General features: G+C 48.8%; 2 protein-coding genes across 8 annotated transcripts in view; one reads left to right on the plus strand and one right to left on the minus strand.

Moving 5' to 3' along the window:
• Positions 1–1,347, plus strand: part of klhl32 (kelch-like family member 32) — a 32,602-nt gene extending 31,255 nt beyond the window's left edge. For all 7 annotated transcript variants that reach the window (XM_076012784.1, XM_076012786.1, XM_076012787.1 and 4 more), the window contains one exon: positions 386–1,347. In XM_076012784.1, coding sequence (XP_075868899.1) covers positions 386–547 — 162 coding nt within the window. In that variant the 3' untranslated portion in view covers positions 548–1,347. The remainder of the gene's footprint in view (positions 1–385) is intronic.
• Positions 1,348–2,634: 1,287 nt separating this feature from the next.
• mms22l (MMS22-like, DNA repair protein) lies at positions 2,635–22,945 on the minus strand. Its single transcript, XM_076012792.1, has 26 exons — positions 22,812–22,945; positions 22,190–22,381; positions 21,868–21,993; positions 21,727–21,779; positions 21,212–21,299; positions 20,928–21,105; positions 20,694–20,787; positions 20,175–20,305; positions 19,704–19,817; positions 19,448–19,624; positions 19,099–19,161; positions 18,790–18,909; positions 18,079–18,314; positions 15,370–15,586; positions 14,180–14,469; positions 9,407–9,591; positions 9,059–9,209; positions 8,340–8,476; positions 7,456–7,601; positions 6,704–6,860; positions 5,938–6,086; positions 5,642–5,853; positions 4,779–4,945; positions 3,604–3,700; positions 3,239–3,406; positions 2,635–3,082 (listed from the first exon to the last, which is right to left on the minus strand). The coding sequence occupies exons 2-26, from the start codon at positions 22,360–22,362 to the stop codon at positions 3,007–3,009; spliced, it is 3,705 nt and encodes a 1,234-aa protein (XP_075868907.1). The 5' UTR covers positions 22,363–22,381; positions 22,812–22,945; the 3' UTR covers positions 2,635–3,006.
• Between the last annotated feature and the right edge of the window lie 433 nt (positions 22,946–23,378).

A 23,378-nucleotide genomic window follows, 5' to 3' on the forward strand; every position in this document is an offset into this window, starting at 1 on the left:
ACTTTTTTTTTGTTTTGTTGCATGTGTCAAATCTTATATTTTTAACACGGTGAACCTTTGCGTCGTTGATGTGTTTTACTTTAGGAAAAGACCTCACCTAGAGAGAGGTTGGTGCCAGAAATGTTGCTTTTGTTAGGCTGCTGCTGCATGTTTGCAATTTCCATCCTCCGCTATATAAATGCTCTGAAGAAAAAAACACTTTGCATAAACGTGTTGACATACGGTCTGTTGACATTTAATTCAACAAGGGGGCGCTTTTGCGCTCCGTACATTAGAACGCGCCGTCGCCATCGATTGGGACGCAACCAACCTTTTGTGCGACTGCTGGGATTGTGCCGCATTTCGCTGGCGAGAACCGTCGCTGAAGCCGCTTTCCTCCGTGCAGGTGCTGGATCTGAGCGCCGAGGGGAAGGAGGAGGTTTTTTACGGGCCGACGCTGCCGTTCGCCTCCAACGGGATCGCGACGTGCTTCCTGCCCGCGCCGTACTTCACCTGCCCCAACCTACAGACCCTCCAGGTCCCCCACCACAGGATAGGCGCCGTTTAAGAGCAAACGCCGGCGCGGCGGGAGGAGAAAAGACGGAGCGCGAGTTCAGCTCCCGGTGTTTCTTATTTTTGACTGGCAACTGCACCCGATCATAGTAATCCTCCCTGGAAGTCGTTGCCTCCGTCACGCGCGTCCTGGGAATCCGCAGAGACTCCAAAAATGTAATAACAATACTTTTGTTCTGCCAGAGCCGTAACACTGGGCGAGAACTCCACCGTGGGAAACGAGCAGCTGTCTCAATAATGCGCCGTGTCTGTCGCATTTCCCCGAAGGCTGGCGCTCCATTCACGATGTCCGGCAGAGACGTGATAAGCAAGTCGGGGAAAAATAAAAGAAAAAAAAAAGGACTCCAGGGGGATTTTAAATCCCTCCTCGACGGGAGCAGGGAGAAAATGCCAATCCTATTACCAATTACGTCGGGAGCGGACGTTTCTGAACTGTTCACTCACTCGCTGGAGTTCAAAGAAAAAGACTGTATTATTCTTTTTTTTTTTTTTTGCTTTTCGAGAAGCTCTTCGCTTATCAATCCATCAGACCACTTTAATCACTCTGGTGGCCAGAATCAACTGTATTTTGTTTTTTTTTCTTCTGTCAGAAAAAGATATCATCAAAGCCCGCCATCCCGCCGACTTGCATGATCTTTGAAATGACTGATTACTGTTGGCCGATCAACAGCGCCGACAGGCCCGGCCTGACGCTCGCGGGAACACGGGCGACGACTCCGAAATCATATCGGTACCTTAAGAGACGCTGAGAAATATCCCAAAATGTATATGAATTAAATTGTTTTATTAATTAAACCCGAATGTTGCCATGTTTGTTTGTGTGAATCGGTAAGCTGTTACATTACTACTGATATTTTTTTTTTTTTTTTTTTTTTTAATTCTCAGGACTGAAGACTGCTGACGTTCAGTCGAATGTCTCGGTCATTAGCGTCACTCTGAGAAGCTGGGGGATAATTTCCAAAGTGTGTGTGTGTGTGTGTGTGTTTGTGTGTGTGTGTGTGTGTGCCGTTACAGCCTTTTATGCCGAACTGCGAAACAAACAAACAAACAAATTCAACTTCAATCCAAAGAGACAATAATGTGATCCCTCCTTGCCCCCCCCCCACTCTCCCACCGTCTGTCTGAAAGAGCACAAAGACGACTTTCGGAATAAAGATTTAATAAGAGGTGTTTGCGGCTGGGCCGGGCCGGGAAAGGAAGTGAATTATTTGGCCGCGGCAAGATAGCTGCCGAGCGCTAATTTAAAGCACCACCTCTGCCGCCTTCTCCCTCGCATCTCCAACCACCTCTGACACTGACGGAGGGAAGAAAGGGAAGGCGGCGCGGGCGCGACGGGGGTGGGGGGCGGAGGGGGGGGGGAGAGAAAAAAATTCGCGCAGATGAAGGGACGCGGCGCGGTTTGATGAGGCTGGGAAATGACTAGCAATGACAGAAAATGGGACGTGGTGATTGTAGGAGACAGGAGTGAGACTTCATGTGATTAGGTGCAAACTAAAGCCGGATTGCATGAGATTGCTGTGACTTGGAACGGCGAGAGAGAATTGGAACAAGCAGTACTCTTTTTTTTTTTTTTTTCTTCCCTCCCTTTCCTTCACTCTCACTTCACCCCCCCCACCCACACCCACACCCACATTCGCCCGCCTCCTTGCGACTGAACTCCGTGGGCTCGCCCACGACTGTCATCAAATCTGTAATTCAGAGTGCCAACTGAGTGGAGACGGATCCGGCACCTGATAGTATAAGCACAAATAGGGCCCGGGCTCACTTGAGCGCTCACATTCCTCACTGTAGGAACAAAAAAAAAAAAAAGCCCTCCCTAAATGAAAAGAGGTGGCGACGGGTGCGAGCACATTCATATTTATTGTCACATCCGGCTTCACTTTTAATGCATCTGCCAAAAAAAAAATAATAATAAAAGAAATACATGCAAGGCTGAGCTTCCTGTACAGTGTATATATACATTATGTACAAGCAGATGGTGTCTGGAAGTGTGTAAGTCTGCGATTGGAACGACTGCCTGCTGATATGTAGCAGTATCAGATCTAATGACGAATCTATTGTGAGACACCCCCCCCCCCCCCCCCCCCGCCCCCCTGTTTCATAGGCATGTTGTGCTGGAGGTGCTGGCGAGGGCGCTGGTGTACACGGATTCCAGCGTTTGCGCCTCAATCACTAAAATGCAACACAAAGCAGTGAATCAACAGTTAAAACAAACAAGTCGGGTTTTTTTTGTGATGTTTCGAGACACCGCTGTCCTATCAACAGTTGGGAGGATGTTCCATCATTACCGTGGTGTTACTTCGATATCCCCCCCCCCCCCCCCCCCCCCCCCCCGAGATGCAACACCGCTGCATTCCTCACCGATGACCATAAATAGACAACGGGGCCGAGGAGGACCCGAGGTTGGCGTGACTAACCAAGTGCTTCTCCCGAGTTGGCGACTCAGGAACGCCTTCAGTCCGCTCCCAGGCTGGTTATTTCTGCTTGCCCACGCTCTCCGAGGAGGCACAGCAGCTTCCTGTACGCGCCCCTGTAGTGGAGACACGCGTCCGTCAGCCAGCCAGCCAGTAATGTCAGTTGGTGCAGGCGTTCAAAAATAATGAACTGAACAAACAAGGCGGTCTAGACGACTTCGAAAAATAGTCGAAGGTGGCGACCGGCAGGGAGTGATTCACGCGCCGCTCACCTCAAGGCGGCGTTCTTGCCCAGCCCTCTCTTGTGCTCGGCCGTCCTCAGGCCGAGAGACAGGCTGGGAATGAGAGCCTGGACCGTGGGCGAATCCAGAACGGCCACGGTCTCCAGCACGGCGTAGACCTGCCTGCTGTACAGGCCCTCGTTCTCATTCACAAAGGACCTGCAAGGGTTTGGGGGGGGGGGGGGGGGGGGTTGGGGGTTGTTACAACAACCATCGTGGGAGCCCGTCACTCTTAAAAGAGGTGTTGATATAGTTTGACGCTTTTCCTATGTGCCTCTGGCTGTTGCATCAAACCCAGCGGGTGAATAAATGGCCTCAGCACAGGTAAAGATGTATAGGAAATGAAAAATAATTACTGCAAGACGGTGATCATCTGGTCGCATGGCCCCTCGGCGGACGCTGCAGAACATCGCTCCACCACCAGCTGCAAGGTCTCCGTGCTCGTCCTTCGTACTGAGCAAAACGAAACGCGCAAACAAAAAAATTATTTTATAAACACAACGCAGATTATTTCTTTTGTTGTTACAATGCTGCTTGGAAATCAATCTTATATCGTTGGAAAGCCTGTTTATTCCCCCTTTTAAATGGTGCCACACTTGTAAGGAAAAATGCATTTGTGGGTTGAGCAGCAGGGTGAAGTGTCGGGCGGTTGCGCCCAAGAAAAACTTCTCAAATCTTCTCTAATCTTCAAAGAAATAATCTACCAAACACAAATTTCCTCACTTTTTGTGTCGAGTTTATATGACTAAATGATGAATGATTCTCTACATGCAACCTGCTCCGCTAACCTGAGGGTTCCTGAATATTATATTTAGTGAGCGAGTGTTTTCAAGCATCCTTGCTGTTAGAGAGCAAGTGTAATCTGCACTGAGACTGACGTGCAAACGACACAAATGATTCATCATGAGGGGTGCAGAAGTTCAGGCTGCATTCAGACGGCAGGTCTTCATGCACATTGTGGAATTTTTTGTTTGTTTTTTGTGCTCATTCATATTGCACATTACATTCGACTTCTATCACTTTTTTTTTCCTTTATCGCTTTATTTTCTATGACTTCTTTCATGAACTGAATGCATAGTGACTGTAGTGCTGTAGAACTGCAGTGACCGTCTGCTCAAAGTAGACCACGCAGGCTTTTTTGGCTTTGGTCTTCTTGGTGTGTGTGTGTGTGTGTGTGTGTGTGTGTGTGTGTGTGTGGGGCACTAATATAGAAAGTGAGTAAAAAAATATATATAATTGTGCCGTTCAAACTGAAAGAACAGATACGATTACACTTGAGCAAAAAAAAAAAAAAAAAAAAAAAAAATCATAATTTGGCCATTTCCCTGCAGTCTAAATGTAGCTGAAGAGCAGGTATTTGTCTGGGGGGAAAAAAACCCTCAGTGTGGTCATGGATGATGATCTGATTTTGGGAGAGCGATTTAGAAAGGATGCAGGAAAAAAAAAGCACAGTTTAACAGCGGTGGCCTTTGATTTGGTGAGGATGCCTGAGCGCGGGGGGGGGTCGTGGGTGGGGGGTGGGGGGCCTCACCCTGCGGGTCGGCGACCGTCATCAAGCAGCGCAGCAGAGCGGGGAGGGGCAGAGTCAGGAGGGCGGGCTCCGAGTCACCGTTCCTCCTCAGAAGCTCCGAGAGGAACACGAGCAGCGGCGCCAGGCGAGGCGGAGGGGCGTGACCTTTGAACTGCAGGAAGCTCTCGCTGCAGAAACAGGACAGGGAGGGAGGCGCAGGCTCAACTCCTTCCATCTGAGCAGAGGCGGCAACGGTGTTCACATTCTGTACTTAAGAGCAAGTACGGATAAAAAAAAAAATACTGTGGTAAAAGTAAAGTAAGTACTGATTCAACTCCTTTACTGAGGAAAAAGTAAGAAAGTACCGGTTCTGAAATATCAAGTATATTTCAGAACCTGTGCAGTGCAAAGTATTTTTTGTTGCGATTATATAAAACAATGCATTTGTTAATAACTTTGCAAAAATGAAAAAGTGACAGATAAAAAAAAAGAAAAAAATCTCCCTCTCAAACATCACCTACTTTTATATCCAACTACACAACAGAATTGAAAAAAAACTGAAAACTGAAAAATTACTTTTAACGGAATTTGTATGTTTTAAACACAAAAACAACAAGCGTGTTTTTCCAATGTAAGGAGTAGAAAGTACAGATATTTGTGTACAAATGTAGGAAGAAAAAGCAAAAAGTCAGAAAAAGAAATACTCAAGTAAAGTACACACTGTAGACCTAAAAAAAAACTACTTTAGAACAACAAAGTATTTGTACATTTGCATCTAAAAAGAAGTGCAAATTCTTCACTTGATCGTCTCTGTGCTTGGACTTTACTGGAACCGATGGACACAGCAGTAGTTGAATGCATTACGGCTGCACCTGAGATCTTACCAGAGCACCTCCAGGATGGTCTTCCTCAGCGCCGCACCCCGGCCGGTGGGGCTCCCTTCACAGGCGCTCAGGAGCACCGGGTGGTTGGCGATGACGCCCAGCGAGGGCGAGGCGGGCAGGAAGTAGTCCAGGTACCTGCGGGCCACCGAGCGGAGCTGCTGCTTCAGGTAGACGCCCTGAGACTGAGACACGCTGGAGGCCACGGACAGACCCTGCGGGGGACGACGTGTCGGCGTGAATGTGTTTGTTTTGCGTTTTGGCGACGAGCTAACGAGCTAACGAGCTAACGGCCGGACCTGCAGGTAGAGCGGCAGGCTTTCCCTCAGCGCCTTGTCCTGCTGCTGCGCCAGGCTGTGGGGGAGCAGCAGCCCGTCCACGATGCGAAACAGCAGCTGCTGGGCTTTGGAGGTGGCCAGCAGGGGGCTCCAGTGCTTCACGATGCAACCTGAGAGGGGCAACTACACAGTGACTCTGGGGTTTGTGTAGTGTTGTAGTCAAGACCGCAGGAACAGAGACGTTATCAATACCAGAGAGCATCGACACTGAGACAAGACCAAGACTTTATATATCAAAGAAAAATAACAACAAAAAAGAAAACAATGACCAGTATCTTTTTTTTTTTTTAATTCAAGTTCGCTTCTAAATCGAACAGCAACATTTTCATCTATCTTTTCAGTAAGGCATCTTTTAATCATTTTCTTTAACATTTTTGCTGCTTTGCCAACTATTTTGAACCATTTTCCAACAAACAACTTTGCTTCATAAAATTAAAAAAAAGTCTAATTAACTAGGAATAAGGGGCTGTGTCACTATCGCGTCATTGTAGTGTTGGCTGAGTCTTGATCCCTGACTTGGCCCAGTCCCAGACCCGAGACAATACTGTGTAAAAATGCCTCAGAGTCCGAGACAAGACCAAGACCCTTAAAAAGCGGTCCTGAGACCAAGAACAATCTCGAGTGCTACAACAAACGGAGATGCTGTTGTGTGTGTGTGTGTGTGTGTGTGTGTGTGTGTGTGTGTGTGTGTGTGTGTGTGTGTGTGTGTGTGTGTGTGTCTCCTCACCAACAGCCCAGTAGACCAGCTGCAGCCCGTCCTGGTTCTTGCTGACCAGCGAGGGTTTGATGTGCTTCATGATGTCCCCAACGTACTCCAGTGCTCTGGACACCATGGACGAGCGCTCGGACAACGCCTGCAATCCGCCGTACACGCTGCCCACCGCCTGACGCCAGTGTGAAAATAGACATGAAAGTTAATATAAGAGTAATTGGGCTGCACATGCAAAAACGTACTCACAAGAGAAATCTTGGAGAGAAAAAAAAAAAAAAAAAAAAAAAAGTCAATCAGATCTTCCAAGATTACTGATTCAACATGCAGTGGTGGGAAAAAAAAAATAGTTTTTGCGCACCTCATGCATTTGCGATGTGCTGCATTGCACAAATGATCAGTCTTAAAGTCTCTTAAGTGCGGTTTATTTTGAGCAGTCAACAACATTGAGCCACATGCTGCACCCGCACTGTTCCCTCCAGTTCGGAACCGGACGTTTCGCCCTTGTAACGCATCCAGAGTATTAAAATGCAGTTTTTCTGATTTTGTCTTTTTAACAATAAACAACTAATGTCTAATTGTCTGTGTACTTCTGATGCAGCCAAACCTTTTGAAACACACACACACACACAAAAAAACAATCCTCAGACATATAATATTTAACAGCAATGACTGACTAAAATTTAAAGCGCGCCCGAAAAACTCCTTTTCCACCACTACTGTACACAGAAACACAGCTGCTGCGATGCCACCGTTCTGCTTCAACCTGCCTTGACAAACGTCTCCAGCGCCGCGGCCGGCTCCGGCCTGGCGACGGCGTGCTGCGGACCCGCCCTCTGCAGGAGGAGGCCGTCCACCTCGGGGAGCCTCAGCACCAGCCGAGTCAGCTCGCGCAGCTGCTCCTCCACGGCTCGTCCTGCGATCGAGCAAAACCGGTCGGGGTGTTCAAGTTGGTGTCGGACTGCAGCGACGTCTGTAGTTTCACCCCGGGCCGCTTTTGAGGAGTTACTGGTACAGGGGCGGGCAAACTTTTTGACCGGTGGGCCACAATGGGTTGTAAAATTTGACAGAGGGGCCTATAAATATGTACTGTATGGGGGATATGTGGGTTTGTGGGTTTTAATTGACCGCAGCACTTCAGCTGAATGTTGTTTTTTTTTATCTTTGCTTTTGTTTTACTTTTTTATCTTTGTCAAGCACCTTGGGTTGCATTTCATGTATGAAATGTACCATATGAATACACTTTGATAGATCCATTGATTGATTGATTGATGTAAAAAACACAATGGAGCGTCATTGTCAATTGAAAATGAACCAAAGCAAAGTCGCAACAAAATCAGTGTCTTTGAAGCCCCACTGTATTTAGCTTTTTATCGAAGTGACTCTTAAAACACTGAAAAAATTGATAAAATACAGCTATTTCATGACTTACTTATTATTAATATCAGTTCTTCAAGTTTGTCGGGCCGGATTAAAAAAAGCTTAGCGGCCACATATGGCCCCCGGACCATAGTTTGCCCATGCCCGAGTTAGTACGATCCAGACATCTAGGTCCCACCCTCACTCCCACGATATGCCTCGTCTATTAACGACACCTAACCCCCCCCTCCCCCACCCACTGTATCCAGGGTGTCGCAGGCCCGCTGCCTGGTACCTGTTCTGCTGTCAGATCCGTCCTGGTTCTTGTGGACGTGCTGCTGCAGGACGCAGCGGATCCAGGCCCTCACCGTCAGGCCCTGGGCCGAAGCGGACACGCCCGAGGAGCCGCAGCTCAGCGAAGACACCAGCTCGCTGGAGGAGACGGCACATCACATCCAATAAAGCGTCAGCTGATCGCGGGGGCGAAGAGGCGCGGCGACGTGACGGAGGGGAAGGAATCAATCATCTCGTAATTGACAAGTTGCAAACGTTCTCAAAGCCGCCGCGCGAGCTGCCGCTTCGCAAACGCGGCAGGCTGGTCCTTGTTGTGTCTTTATATTACAAGGGAGCTTCTTAATATCACTTAACGTCGCGACATCCGCACCCCCTCAGCGTAGTCTGGTAGGTGCGGTGCATTTTATAGTTGGGAGGCAGGGTCGCACTTTCATCATGAACAAACAAAAAAAAAAGTCTATTTTGATTGGAACAAGGTCGCTCTCATTCCAGGTGACCAATCGGATTCCAAATATACCCACAAGACTGATGTCTGACAAAAGAAGGAGCCTAAGGGTCGACAGTGTCAGATGTCGTCTTCCCATCAGGCCGGATGTCTTTTTAAATTTGGTAAATAATTATTAGATAATGATTATGACAACAATAATAATAACAATAATAATAATAATAATAATAATAATAATAATAATAATAATAGAAAAAAACAAAGGTGAAGGTCACCTATTTTGGAGCAGGTGGGGGAGGTATCGGGTCACGAGCAGTGGGTGCACCATGTCGTCCCAGCCGAAGCTCTGCATGATGGCCTGGACCGGGTGGGGCTGCAGGTCATGGGGCGCCGAAGTGGGAAGATCAAAGGCCAACAGGGTGAAGCCTGGAGAAGGACAAGGGTGGTCTGACTTTGCTTGAAGCCCGATACGTTTTTGTGGAGCCGCAGTCTTTACGTTCCTTAAACCATGTTAACAACAATCGCCACAACCATTCCTCCTCTCCTACTTCTCTTCCATCCAATCAAAATCCTCCTCGTCTTAATTTTTTTTTCTTCCCCCTTGGCCCGGCGGTGTCGCTGACCTGCGGCGGCGTCTGCCAGCGGCGCCGGGGGGGTCTGCGAGAGGCGCAGGCTGCGCAGGAACGGGTAGAAGTGCGTCCAGAGGGCCGCCGCTACCGCTAGGTGGCGCTCTTTCACTGTACTGACGGAGGCGGCGGCGGGAGTCCATGGCGAGGTGGCCGGCTGGACACTCTGCTGGTGGACCCGTCTGGAAGAGGGACAAAGACGCAGGTAAACAAATGTGAAGGCTGCACCTCCACCACCACCACCATTCCAATCCTGCATCTCCGTCACTCCTTCATGTGTTTTTCCTCCCCTCTCTCTCCTGGGGGATTACTGGGTGCAGTGGTGCACTGCGGTGCGGTGCGGAGGGGGTGGTGGGAGTAGGCGATGGGGGTGTCGGTGGGGTGGGGGTAGGAGGAGGAGGAGGAGGAGGGTATCAGAGGCGCAGGGAGCGGAGCCTTAATGCTGATCCCCTGTACACAGACTATACTTTGGCTCCTCTGGCTCATCCCTGGCCCGGGCCCCAGCGCCGCTACAGCGAAGCCCCACAGTGGCTGGCATTAGCCCAGATAAGCAGCTGAAGGAGCTGTAATCTCATTTAGACTGGAGATGATCCTCCTGTCCCTCAATCGCCCCGGATGGGGGGGCTGGGGGAGAAGGTGTTCTGAGTGGGAAGGGGGGGGTGGGGAAAAAAAAAAAAAAAAAGAAAGATAGAAGAACTAGAACCTCCAACAACCCCCCCCCCCCCCCCTCTCTCCACCACCCCCCCAAACATAAGGGGCTGCGGGGTGGGTTGGCGGTGGGGGTGGGGGTGGCGGTGGCGGGGGCGGGGGTGGGGGTTCTCTCGTCTTGAGAGTGCGCTACACGGCGCACGGGAGCGGCGCAGACACCTCGGCGATGCCTTCGCTTCCAGCAAGGTTGCATCTAATCCAGAGAGAGCTGAGACAATCGATTAGAGTCTGAATTCATTAGCCTCGTTACTGCGGCGGAATGGGCCTTTCACACCCATCAACCCTCATTGTACAAGACATCGTCAGAGACCCCACTTAATCCCCCCCCCCCCACCCGCCAACCCGCCAACCCCACCCCTATCGCTTCGCTGCGGCTTCTTGCTGTGTGTGTGTGTGTGTGTGTGTGCACAAACACACGCTTACACACCCAGTGCACCAATAGGGACCCGGTTTAACCCTTCCCCCGGCTGCCGTCTTACAACAACAACATTACCAACAGTAAGATTTAAGTTTCTCCCAACGACACGCAGCGCCCCCGGGTGGCCAACCTGGAGCTGGCTTTGTACAGGTGTGCGCACGTTTTTGCAGCAACTGAGCTGCGGTCACTCGCAGCGTCGAGGCTAAACCTCCGGTCAAAGGTGTAAATCGCCGCTGAGGGTTTGCGTTTTTTCCCAAAGCCAATAAGACGGGGATTAATCGCTCGTAGCGGATCCAAAAAAACACCTCATCAAGCCATCGGCGAGCCCCGCCCACTTCCCAGAGCGGAGGGTCATGGGAAGGAATACGGCGGAGGAATTACGCCCGGGACTCTGGCTCCTTGCCTCGGCGTTGTGGCGATGGCTATCAGGCAGCAGCGAGCGTCTCGGACCCCTCCGCCACCTCAGCCGTTGGCAGAGTAATTCCCTTAATGTGTGCGGATTCCACACGGCTCTCGGCGGACATAATGATGCACGGGCTGAATTTGCCAAGCTATGTAATTGCCCGCTAATTGTGTCACCGAATAAGGCATTAATCACAAAGAGATACAAGGAATTGCCAGGCCGAAGAATTACGCTTAATTTGGCGGGACGGATTTGAAAGAGAGAGACACAGAGAGCACTTTAATTTTTTTTTTTTCCTTTTTCCCTCTTTTGGTTAAATGGGTCAGTGTGGTCCGAGCCATAACACAGGGGGGCCTTCTGGGAGTTCTCTTCTTCTCTCACTCCTTGGCCATTAATGTGCAAATGTGTGCCCTCCAACCCTGACATCCGAGATGGGAAGTTGGGGAATTAGCAAAGCTAACGAGATATCATGTTATGGGAGCTTGGCAGTGAAATGAGAGAGGCGTACACGTGGGCTAGTGTTTTACTTGTGTGCGCGCAGGTGTGGTGGAGAGTGTGCGTGTGCATGTGTGTGTGCGTGCGTGTGTGTGTGTGTGTGTGCGAGCGCACAGAGGTGGAGAGGATGGCGTGTACATCCTGGGTAATTTAAGCGACCATGCACCTACTAAATCACTGCAGAGGGCTTTGGCTTTGGTAGCGTTTAACTTTACGGCGCGTCCTTATTTCAGTGTTTTAGGTCACGTACTGACCTCTCAACATGGGGAAGTGTAAAAAGTCTGGCGCTTTCTAAGGACAAAGTATATTTGTTAACGCGATTAAAGGGCTGATGAAATCATATTCAGGGCCATGAATGTCAAACGACGCCACGCACTGCGCAGCAGCTAGTGTTAGCAACTGTTAGCAGCGACTTGGCACCGCTCTACTCTTTCTAAACGAGTCTTGGCAAAGTGTTGGTACCTTTTTTACTTTATTTGACCCTTGTGCAATTAAAATGGATGTTGTGTTTTTCATCGTCACACAACACAACCTGTGAGCACCAATGATATTTTTGTTGAGATCAACGTTGGATAAATGTGAGTGAATAAGGCCGAACGTTAAAGATGGTCATTAACACTTTTTCCTGTGTACTTTTGTGTAACGCTGTCAATTCAATGTTGTTGTTCATTTTAGTCTGACAACGTTTAAATACTTGTTGCCACAAGAAAAGAGGAACAAGAATGCGGCGCACACGTGTGCGCGTACAGTTCAACTGAATTCATACTTTTAAAATCACACAATGGTCATTTTATATTCTACACTTATTTATTTACTTACTTATATTTTATTTGCATGACAGCTGTTCAGTTGTAGCGACTCTACTGATGCGATTATGTTCAGGTCAAGATCCTAATACATTTCACGTTTACTTTTCACAGCTGTTCAGGAAAGTATTCGCAATGGTCTTACATTTTATATTGTCTTATAACTTCAGAAGTGCAGTTTCACACAACTGAATCACCTCCACCCCCCCAAAAAAAAACCCAAAACAAAACCAAACAAAGACTCTCATTTAGCCCGCTGCTTGCAGCCTCCAGGGGAAAAAAAAAAGAGGCAGGGATTCATTGTAATAAATGCTAAACAAATTTGTTGCGTCTCATTCTGGTAGGTCCACTGACAGACCACAGGGATATCATATGACAATAGCAACATGTAGACAAGTACAGTAATGACTGTATTGACTTGGAGTAATTCGAGTTTGCAGACTAATAGAGAAACTTGTAATTGCAGTTTGCTGGAGTACTGGATCAGGTAAGAACGGCTCGCCAGGAAGGCGGTTTTATCAGAAGATGAAGTCCTGGCTCTAAAGGTTGGCAAGGCGACACCCTGCTCTTTACCGCCAGACCTACCTGATAATAAAAAAGGATCGCCAAGGACTTCACGCGCGCCCCGCCGTCTCGGCTGTCTCCTGCTATCTGTTACTGCCTCTTTTCCCTCCGACAGCGCGACACTGATTCCGGCCGTAACTCCCTGAACCCTCGGATGGCCGTGTAACCAACACCCGTGTCCCGCTGCTGAACCCATCCCGACGCCCGAGCGGCCGCGGTCCTCGCCGTCCCCCTCATCAACAGCAGGGTCCATCCACGGAGGATCCCCCTGAGCCTGTAACTCTACTCAAACCCCACCCCCACCCTCCCCTCCGGCACCTGGCCAGGGTGATGCGGAGGCCACTTGGTCTACCGGGACCAGCGGGGACCTTGACGCAACGCGGGACTCTGTGCGTGCACACACACACACACACACACACAAACTCAGTGGTGCTGACAGCACAATCTGCCTGTTGTCAGCGGGAGAAGTGAGCAGGTACTCTGACAGCTTCCAGGGGTTGTTCCAACTCAGTCGCTGGAAATATGACTTCAGAGGAGCTCGTATGTTTAAAAAAAAACGGCTTGCGCGAACAAACATTACACAGCGTGCCGTGCGGCATCACAACTGCAGGAGTGAATGTGGGGAACGGCTGCAGGGATGAGATGAAAAGATGGGAAACAATCACTAAATTCTAAAGACTCTTTAAAATGACTCTGTTTAATGAATATGAGAGGGAATCAAGGGGATTTTTTTTTTTGTTTGACCTGGAATGTTGAATCATGCCCCCCCCCCCAAGTCAGAAAGTTTGCCCACCCCTGGTCTATGTCATTGCACACATATGTGTTCATGTATGTATTCTTATACCTGCCTTTACACATGTGTATATTATCATTTATGTTATAGTATTATATATTACTAATATACGGGTAGGACTCGAAAAATAGAAAAGTTTATCGAACTTCTTCCTGCTTCTTTTTGAAGATGGAACTCTTTATTCAAATGATGTACTGGTACTTGAAATGTTAACATGCTTGATCATTCTGATTTTGTTTGTTGTGTTTGCTGAATGTACCCGCATGTGCACGTTCTTATTTATTTTTATTTTATTATTTTGGAACATGTTCAAAATAAAGTAAATAAAGTAAACTAACTCTGGGCAAAGCTGCGAAAGAGTGCAGGAGATCTCGCTCCTCAGTTTGGCCACTTATCACATTTTAATAAAAAGCTCCACCTCGGCCAGAGAATGTTTCTCCGAATGTGCCAACTGTGGGTGAGGGAGCAGCTGTCGCATGAAGACAAGAAGAAAAAAAACCCCCCAAAAAACGCAGCAAAAGCGAGGAAACAGACAGTGAGAGGTTCCTCGGAGGTTGTGAGTGTTTGACGCCGGCCGCCTCACCTGAGCTGGGCGAGGACGACCTGCAGGAAACCCAGCGCCGAGTGCAGCTCCGAGCTGCCGCAGGCCGGCAGCAGCCAATCGAAACCCTCGCTGAGCAGCTTCTCCTCCGACAGGCTGAGGCCGGCGCTGGTCTCGAACACCTCGCCGACGCCCTCCAGGTAGGAGCCCAGCGGCGCCCAGAGCGCCAGGCGGCGGGACACGTCCGTGGTCTTGTTGTAGAACTCTTTGGCCGTCTCGTTGAAGGAGGAAGCCAGCCAGCTGGCCTGTGCACCCACATCCAGACCCCTCTCCTGGAAAACAATGGAGGGAAAAAAAAAGAAAAGAGGAAAGGCTGGTGAGACTCAAACGCACACAGCAAGTGAGGCTGAAGGAGTTGTGCCAGCGAGGCCTGTCAGAAATGTTAGATTTAATTGGAATCAGACTGGCAGGCCTGCCAAGGCCACTCCTGTGTCACTCTGCAAACAGGTTTCTCTCCTCAGCAAAGAAGTCCACCTGGGTAAGGTCGCCCCAAGGTTAACACTGTCCTCTAGCGTCCCACTTGGTCTCACGTCTTTCTCTGGTGAGCCGTGATCAAAATATTTTAGAATCCCGTGGAGAGCCAACGTTCTGGGATTCTGAAGAAGCGCGCTGGTGCCGCGCAGGCCGAGCGGCTCTTTGTGCAAACAGAAATGGTAATAATTAGACAAAGCTGAGCATTTATCTTTTTTTAAAGACTTAACATAACTTCATACAAAATATCTTTATCTTTAGTACGTTCTACACTGTAGATACATAGTGAAGACATCAAATACATGAGCAAGAAATCTGGAGTTATGTGGAAAACATTGTTAAATAAGTCTAAATACATTTAATATGCAGGGAGGCTCTATTTAAGAATATAAAACATCATATATATTCAACACGTTAAGTAAGTATTTTACTTTTTCGTTTGATACATAATCCCATATGTGTTCATTCATCGTTTTGATGCCTTCAGTGAGAATCTACAATGTAAACAGTCATGGAAATGAAAGAAAAACCATTAAGTGGGAAGGTGTGTCCACCCTTTGGACTGCTCGTCTATGTATTTTTCAGTAGCGTATTATACCAACAGACTCCAGCGACTCACTGTTTCCGCAACAGTAAATGTCAGGGCTTTAAAGCAACATGTGCGCTTTAACCTGACCACATTTCTGTCCCAGCACAACTACCTGGAACAGCAGCAGCAGCGAGAGCTGTCCCCTCCAGACCAGGGTGCGGTGACCGGCGGGGCAGTTGGAGGGGAGGTAGCCCAGCAGCTCGCAGGCCCTGCTGGCCACGTCCTCCAACTCCACCCGTCTGGCAACCACCAGGAACAGCAGGAGGAAGTTCATGAGGCCCGCCTCCGACAGCTCCAGCATCTTCTTTGGCGAGAACTTGGAATAAATCCTGGGAAAAGTGAGGGAGAACAACAGTCAGGTCAGGGAAGAATGCATTTATGCAAAGCTGGTGCGCGGGATGGTCAGTGTGGAGGAGGAACAGGGCGGAGGAATTAAAAGTCTTTGAAGTAGCCGTCAGAGGGGGCCAACAAAGAGTTAAATTGTTCAGCTCTGTTTTGCATTTTTAAAAACATTTTCCTTCACTTTTATCGACTTTCACTTCTGACATCATTTTGTTCTTCTCTGACTTTAAATGCTGACTAACTGAACTTTCAACCTCCGCTGTGCACAGCACCACCTGCCTCCATCACCCTTCTCAGCTCCAGGGGAGAAACTGCCCAGCCGGCCCATGTGTGTGTGTGTGTGTGTGTGTGTGTGTGTGTGTGTGTGTGTGTGTGTGTGTGTGTGTGTGTCCGTGAGGGAAGAAACAGCAGACAAAAAAAAAAGAAAAAGAAAAAGCAATGGAGGGAGTAAGCAGCGTCTCGCAGAGTTGCCGGGTGAGAGAACCACCCAGCACGCCGCTGGATCCTGCGGGCACTGTGGAGAAATGCCTTTAAAGATCATGTTAAATGTCAGAGACACTCAGACGCGCAGCGGTGGGCGCCTGGTCCCCCCTCTCCGCAGCCAAACCAATTTACTACAACACCGCCGAGAGATCAATAACGGCCGCGCGCACACACGCATCGCCACAAATCTGGCTTGTTGTTCTTCGCCCGGGCCTGGCAGGGAAACACAGAGAGAGAGGGAGGGGGAGAGAGAGAGAGAGAGAGAGAGAGAGAGAGAGAGCTGCGGCCCCACCCCCACCACCCACTTCTAACACCCCCCACCCCTCCATCCCCACCACCACTCCAACGTTGATGCAGCCCACTCAGGTGAGCGGGAGCCGCCGCTGGGGTCAGAAACACAAACAGCGAGCGTCCCGAGACAAACTTAGAGGAGTGCGGGAGGGGAGGGGGGAAAAAAAACACACACAAATAAAGCTGAGACGAAACCCGGTTAACACGGAAAAACCAGCTTAGTTACACCCACGGAGAACTTTTCAAAGGAGGAGGAGGTGGTCAAGCGTGCCGTCCGGAGCGCGAGGGGAGGGGAGATTTAAATAGATGAATGGCTAATATGGCTAACAGGGATTTCTCCTCCGTCTTCTCCCAACCAACCAACCTGTCTGTCTGTTTGTTTATTCCGGACAGCTTCTTTTTTTCTTTTTTTTTTTTTCTTTATATCCGTGGGCGAGCAGATGCTCCCGACTCGCCGGGCGTCGGAGATGGACGCGGCCCCCGTCGCGGGGGTGGTGGGTGGTGGGGGAGGAGGGAGGGGGGCTGTCCCGCCGAGCTCCGTAACCGGGAGTCGGAACGCTGCCCGAAAAAGCTGCGGCGAAAGATAGCGAGCAGTGAGCGGCGGGCCTCCTCCGCCTCCTCCTCCTCCTCCTGAGGGGGAGGAGGAAGGGGCCGCCACTGAGAGAGGTGAATGGGGTGGTGGTGGAGGAGGAGGAGGAGGTGGTATCTGGACCCGTCCCAGCCCGGCCTGGCTGCTGCCAGGATCCCCCCCCGTTCCCGCCCCCCTCACCCCGCTCCCCGTGTTGGAAAGCGGCGCGGCTTCGTTAAGGCGAATTAACCGCCATGCTCGTTAGCTAATTAGCCCCCGTGTCTGCGGCTGCTACTGAGCACATTCCAGACAGAGGGAAGTCATTAGGCGGATTTATGTATGGCTGCCTTTCCCTGGCACCCAGCCGGCCCCGGGATATAGGATCGTCCGGCGGGCCGCTCCCGATGCTGCTGCGGCGGCGGCGGCGGCGGCGGCGGCGGCGGCGGCGTGAGCTCAGCTCGCCATCCCGCCTTCTTCTCTTCACTTCTCTTCTCTTTTCTTTTCTTTTCTTGCACGAAGACACGGGCCGCCCTCCGTCTAGTGGCCTTGCAGGCTGTGAAACCATGTCACTGCCCCTGGGAAGCAGGTGCAGGACGTGCGTGCGCGCGTGCGCGCGTGTGCGTATGCAGGAGGCTCCTTGGCTCTGGTCGGTGCCGAGGAGCAGGTGGTTGACTCCAGAGACACCTGCTCCACCGGGGGGGCCCCCGAGTAAATATCAAAGACACACTGGGAGACCACGGCGCACCTGGCACGCACACAAACGGGGGCCCCCGAGATGCGCGCTAGGCGCACAAACACACATGTTGTTTGTGTATTCATGCGAGTGCGCACCTATACACACACGGAAATCCAAACAGCGCCCGTAAACAGATCACACGTTTGAAGATCAAGGGGAAAAATGGAAATCCTACAAAGCCTTGTCCAGATTAGTAATCACACCGCACAGCTTCTACCTCTACTGTTTTCCCTTTTATCTGCTCTTCCTTCCCTCCCCACCTCCCCTAAAAAAAAAAAAAAAAAAATGACTTTCCACTCGCTGGGTTTGAGTCTAGTGCCTGGCTGCGGGAGCCACTTTTCATGGTGGAAGTGTAAAGGAGTGGGAACTGCAAAGCCTCCTAGCCTTCTCTCCATCCTTACCTCCCTTTGATCTGTCTCTGTGGGACTCCGCCGGCCCCGTCCTGGCCGAGGCACAGGGCCAGCACTCGAAGGAAGATGTGGAAGGAGTTGGCCGAGCGGTAGAGCTGGGTGTGTCCTGGAGAGCGGAGGTGAGAGGGGGAGCAGCAGCTGCGGGCCTGATCCAACAGAGCCGAGGGCGTCTTGTACAGAGTGCCCATGGCAGACGTCCCCAGCCAGGGCACGGAGAACGTGGAGCTCTGGGATTGGACGAGAAACAGAAGAAAACTTTTTTTTCACAGGTTGTGATGGAAAAAATTTTAGGGTTGAGGGCACAAAATTACACTGAAAAAATGACGCATTAGGGATTCCAAGGGGGTCTATTGCATGAGTAAAAGGTTTTAGAACAGTACGATTAAAATGAGATGTGAATTAAGATGTTAAAATGTCAGCGGGTGAAGCTAAGATGACACAACCTCCAAAAATGAACCCCATCTGATTCCTGCGTCACACAGAAGCATGGCGGCGATTTAACTTTCTTATTCTATTTTTAGTGTTGTTGTTCCAACAGCGGCTGAGCTCTGACTTGGCTCCAAGAATTTTGGATGTGCTCCTGCAAGCGCAGAACAACACCACCCGGACTTTAGACTTTAGCAGTATTTTCGGTGTGTGTTACAGCGTCAGTCGCCACGGGGTTTCACATCTTTGTTTCCTTTTACAAAAGTTGGTATTCACCAGATTCTTGCTGTAGTAGTCCCACAGGGCGGAGACGGCGCTGGTGCTCGGTTCCCACAGCAGACAGAGAGTGAGGCAGCAGTGGACGTGCATCCTGATCTGCTCCTCCGCCAGCCCTCCCTGTCTCACACACACACACACACACACACACACACACACACACACACACACACACACACACACACACACACACACACACACACACACACACACACACACACACACACACACACACCTTAATTCACCAGATTAAAAAAATGGGAAACCCCATGTGTGGCTCTGTGACCAGGGGCTGTTGGCAGTGCTGACCTTGGGGTTGCAGGTTAACTTGAGCAGCTCTGTCACAAAACTCCAGTTATCCCCTATGTGTGCCTGAAAACAATACATAGAAAGAACACGCAAAACAAACGTCATTTTATTTTCTATTCTTCTAATTTGAGAATAAATGAAATTTCAAGATTAAAGACGAAATCTCGAGAATAAAGTTGACACCAATTTCCACTCTATTTGCGTCGGCTTTGCTCATGAAATTTCTACTTTATTCACAAACATTTGTCTTTCTAAACATCGACTTTATTCATAAAATGTTGACTTTATTCACAAAATTTTGTCTATTTTTTACGTTGACTTTATTCAAAAAGTTACATATTTTTCTCACCTTGCTCTGGAGCGTCCCGTTTCGACAGTACTGCCCCAGCATGGCCAAGTGGGTGACCAGCCACCACGTGAAACCGAGAGGGTCCTTGCAGTGGGTGGGGAGCCCCCTGAACGCCTCCTCCGCCGGCTCCCCCGAAACCAGGGGCCTCAACAGCGAGCTCACGTAGCTCCAGAAAGACTGGGGGAGATGGCGCCGCGTTAGCACGGGAGAGCATAACGCAATGATGAGCAAATGAGAGAGAGCGCAGTTGTGTTACCCGTCTGTGCAGCACTTTGTTGCGGTGCTCTACGAGGTGCATGAGCAGCACCCACAGCTCCTGAGTGCAGGAACACAGGTAGTGATGGCTGCTGAGCGCCTCCGTGGGCCTCACCTGGAAATCAACGGGATTAATTTCACACGCTGAGCGCCCTGCTACAGCTCCGCTATCTAAAGATAACACAATTACTAATTTGTTAAGCAGATTATTTGATATGATTATTTTACAGCCGCAATTCTGTTCAGGAGGATTTTCTGCCCTAAAAGGATAATACTCTGAGGAAATATTTGCCATCTGCAGCTTTGACTGAATACTAAATGTCCTAATAAACATATTCACCAGCAGGACTGTGTTTTTTTTTTCTCCAGCTAAAAAAACAAAACAAAACAAATGAACGGGGGAAAAAAAAAAACAAAAGAAAAAAACACCTGCAAAATACCACTGGCATTTTTTCTGTGGCTAGCCGCCCACCTTGCTGTATTTGCCCATGGCCAGACCAGTCAGGTCACACAGCAGACTGCACAGGTGCTCTTCAAACAGACTGGTATCCGTCAGGTTTTCTCCCGTCAGGTTCGCAAACTGGTGGGCGTACACCACCTGGCCTGAAGAGAAAACGGGTAAAATTATAAAACAGAAACCCGCTTTCCGTGAAAATAACTCGCAATGAGCTTCAAGTCAGGGGATTATTGCTGTGTGGCAGATGTTAGATGTCAGAAAAAAAAAAAAAAAAAAGTCACTGTGCAATGCCTCCAACCACCGTGTATGGACACAGAATATGTTGTCCCTGCAGCGGTGTCCGTGCAATGGTGCCGCACGGTTGATTTAGCCTTCTTTCCTCCAAAGGATTCACTTCAACTCCGTGGCATCCCAAACAATTCCTCTCCCCATCAACTACACCTCAATACAAGCCGCAACCCAAGTTATAATAGGTTTCATGTTTATATCCTTTGTTCGTATTTTACTAAACTGCCGTGAGGATCCCGTCAGTACCTTGCAGCTTGTGGCCGAGTAGGTGAAGAATCTCCAAGACTGACCAATGGACGTCAAGATGCAGATGTAACAAATGCCAAGAAGGAGGAAAAATCTACGAGAGAGACACAGAAACAGGTTCAGTGATACAAGTGAAAGAAGTCAGCTGAAGCGTAAGAATGAGGCAATTTGTAATGAAAACTCTGAGTTAGGAGGATTAAAAAAAGTAGACGATATAGACGCTTTGTTTCACACCTTTCCCTGATTGGACATATTGAAGGCACTTTGAACGTTGGCGGGGAGGTCTTTAAGTCGTCCTATGAGCAGCGTGATGCCAAACAGCTCCTCCAGAAGGGAGGAGGGCAGCTGGGCCTCCAACTTATCATAAGGGTGTGATGGATCTGCATCCACGGAGCTGGCGGGCTCCATGAACCTGAACAGATACAATGGAAATGTGTGTGCCAACACACACTTAATGGATAACCATCAGAAGGTTTAAGTGAATGTATGGGGATGGAAGGAAAGCAGTGCAGACTTACCTGTACAAGAAGACTTTGACATACTGAAGGAATGAGACACACTGATGTCTCAGCTCCTCAGCTTCATAATGCAACTGGCCTGCTTGACCTACAACACATGGACATGGTGTTATGAACAGCATTCCTGAAGACTGTGTTCAAGTTTTCTTATATAGGTGAGTATTCTATTCTTATGATCATGATTGTAGAAGATTTATTCCCTCAATCTGGCAAATTTCTATTTTGACATTCAATCTAGATTTGAGACTTTCAATAGTGTTGAATTCAAATTCAAATTTCACTATTAAAGTTACAGGTTTGCTTGACATTTTCAAACCATCCTATAGTTTATAAAAAAAAAACCCAAAGATATTCAAAAGTCAAAAGTAAATAGAAAAGGCTTAGTCGCACTAGTGTAGATCAAATGATTCTGCTCAAGAAGAAAATGTGTTAGTTTTGCTTTAAGTAGGTAAATTAAGGCATGGAGCGTGGGCAGTGACACTTTGACCATTTACTAGACTATGTGACAAGCTTACCAAAGTCATGTGAACTGGACTGCACCAAGGTCTCCAGACTGTAAACCTTTTGTCTGAAACAAAATGAAGATGTCTTTGGATGACGCAGTGATGGACACTATCTGGAAGTAGCATTAAAACTGTCACCAGATCGTGGCTCACCTAAAAAGACCAAAAAGTAGTTTTGTAGATTCCACCAGTGCCGTCTCTGTTACCCAGGAGAAGCCAAAGATTTCCACTGTGTCCGTTTCAAATTCTGCAGGGCCCGGGTCGAGACGCAACAGCAGCCTGTAAAGAGGATAGAGGAGAAACCAGTTCAGATTTTAAGGTTATTCTGCTGCACCCGCTTTGGCATTGAAGCTCGTTACCACTCATCAATTGAGACTAATGAGTGACAAAGATGACCTTGAAGGATCAAACGCTTTTGTCAGTCAGTGATGCATGTTGTATTATTCCCAGAGTGGGAAACTGCTGAAAACTGTACCGTTTCAGAAATCCTCTGGTAATGTATCCCTCTGTGGCGAGCGATCCGGTGGGATCATTCTTTGCCTCAGAGCAGGAGAAGCTTGGTGGTCGGGCAGCGAAAAGCTCACAGGAGCTGTCAGCACCAAAGGGAGAAACTGGCGGGGTCAGGGACTGGCTGAAATCATCAGCCATTGTGCACAATCAGTACCACCTGCAACAACAACAACAACAACAAACAATCACAAATACATTTTAGACTGACAATATTAGAAATAGCATACGAATGTTATATTTTCAGACAAAAACTCAGATCGTGCATTTTTAATCAGGACAAAGTGACTCTGCCTTAAGCGAGAAGCTATACGATGGACGCGGTTCTTAAACTTGGCTCTACATCCTGTACATGATGACACTGCTTGCAGATGACACACGAAGCTAACGTACAGGTCTTAACGGAACGGAAACGTGAATCGAGCACCGACTGATATAGAAATTAAGCGCCATAGTTATTATCTAGAATAGCTACGTACTCAGCCGCTAACCCCACTGCCTGAGGGCGGCTAAGTATCACCGAGGCTAAACTAAAACAAAATGAAACGATTTTGGAGACCAACGAATAGCGTGGCAGACGGAACGCTTACCTACAAACTCGGTACCTTCCGCGTTTTAGTAGGGTTATGTAAATGTAACACTGAATAAAAATAAATACTTCACTATACTGTCATGTTCCCCGTTGTTTGGGTTTTGAGTCTCTCCCGCGCGGAAACAACGCGCATGCGCACAACAGCGTAACCGGTGATTGGCCACAAGTTTCTGAGTGGGCGTGATCTTGTCGACTGACTTCACGGGCAACAAGATGTTTCCCTACAGCGTGTTTCCGTTGTCGTGTGTCCTAAAGGCGGTAGATAAAGTCGATAAACAAATATATAAATAAATAAAAGTAATCCTCTTCCACCGCGTCTGCGTTTCTCAATATGTCGCTGACAAAGAAGTTCGGTGAAGTGACAACACGGAGGTCACCTGGGCAAATTAAGAACAAGTCGAATTATAATTAAAAAAACAAAAACAAAAAAACTTTTATTTATTTTTGTTTTCTGGCTTCAGTTGCGAAATAATTGGGATGAAGGACCTCACACTCTCAAAAACGTTTGGCCAAACACGCCACCGAATGATGCCGAGTATGGCCGTAAAACCTAATTTGAAATACC

This window comes from Nelusetta ayraudi, unplaced genomic scaffold, assembly GCF_046127955.1.
Source record: "Nelusetta ayraudi isolate G7.1 ecotype Tasmania unplaced genomic scaffold, CSIRO-AGI_Nayr_v1 ptg000136l, whole genome shotgun sequence".
NCBI lineage: Eukaryota > Metazoa > Chordata > Actinopteri > Tetraodontiformes > Monacanthidae > Nelusetta > Nelusetta ayraudi.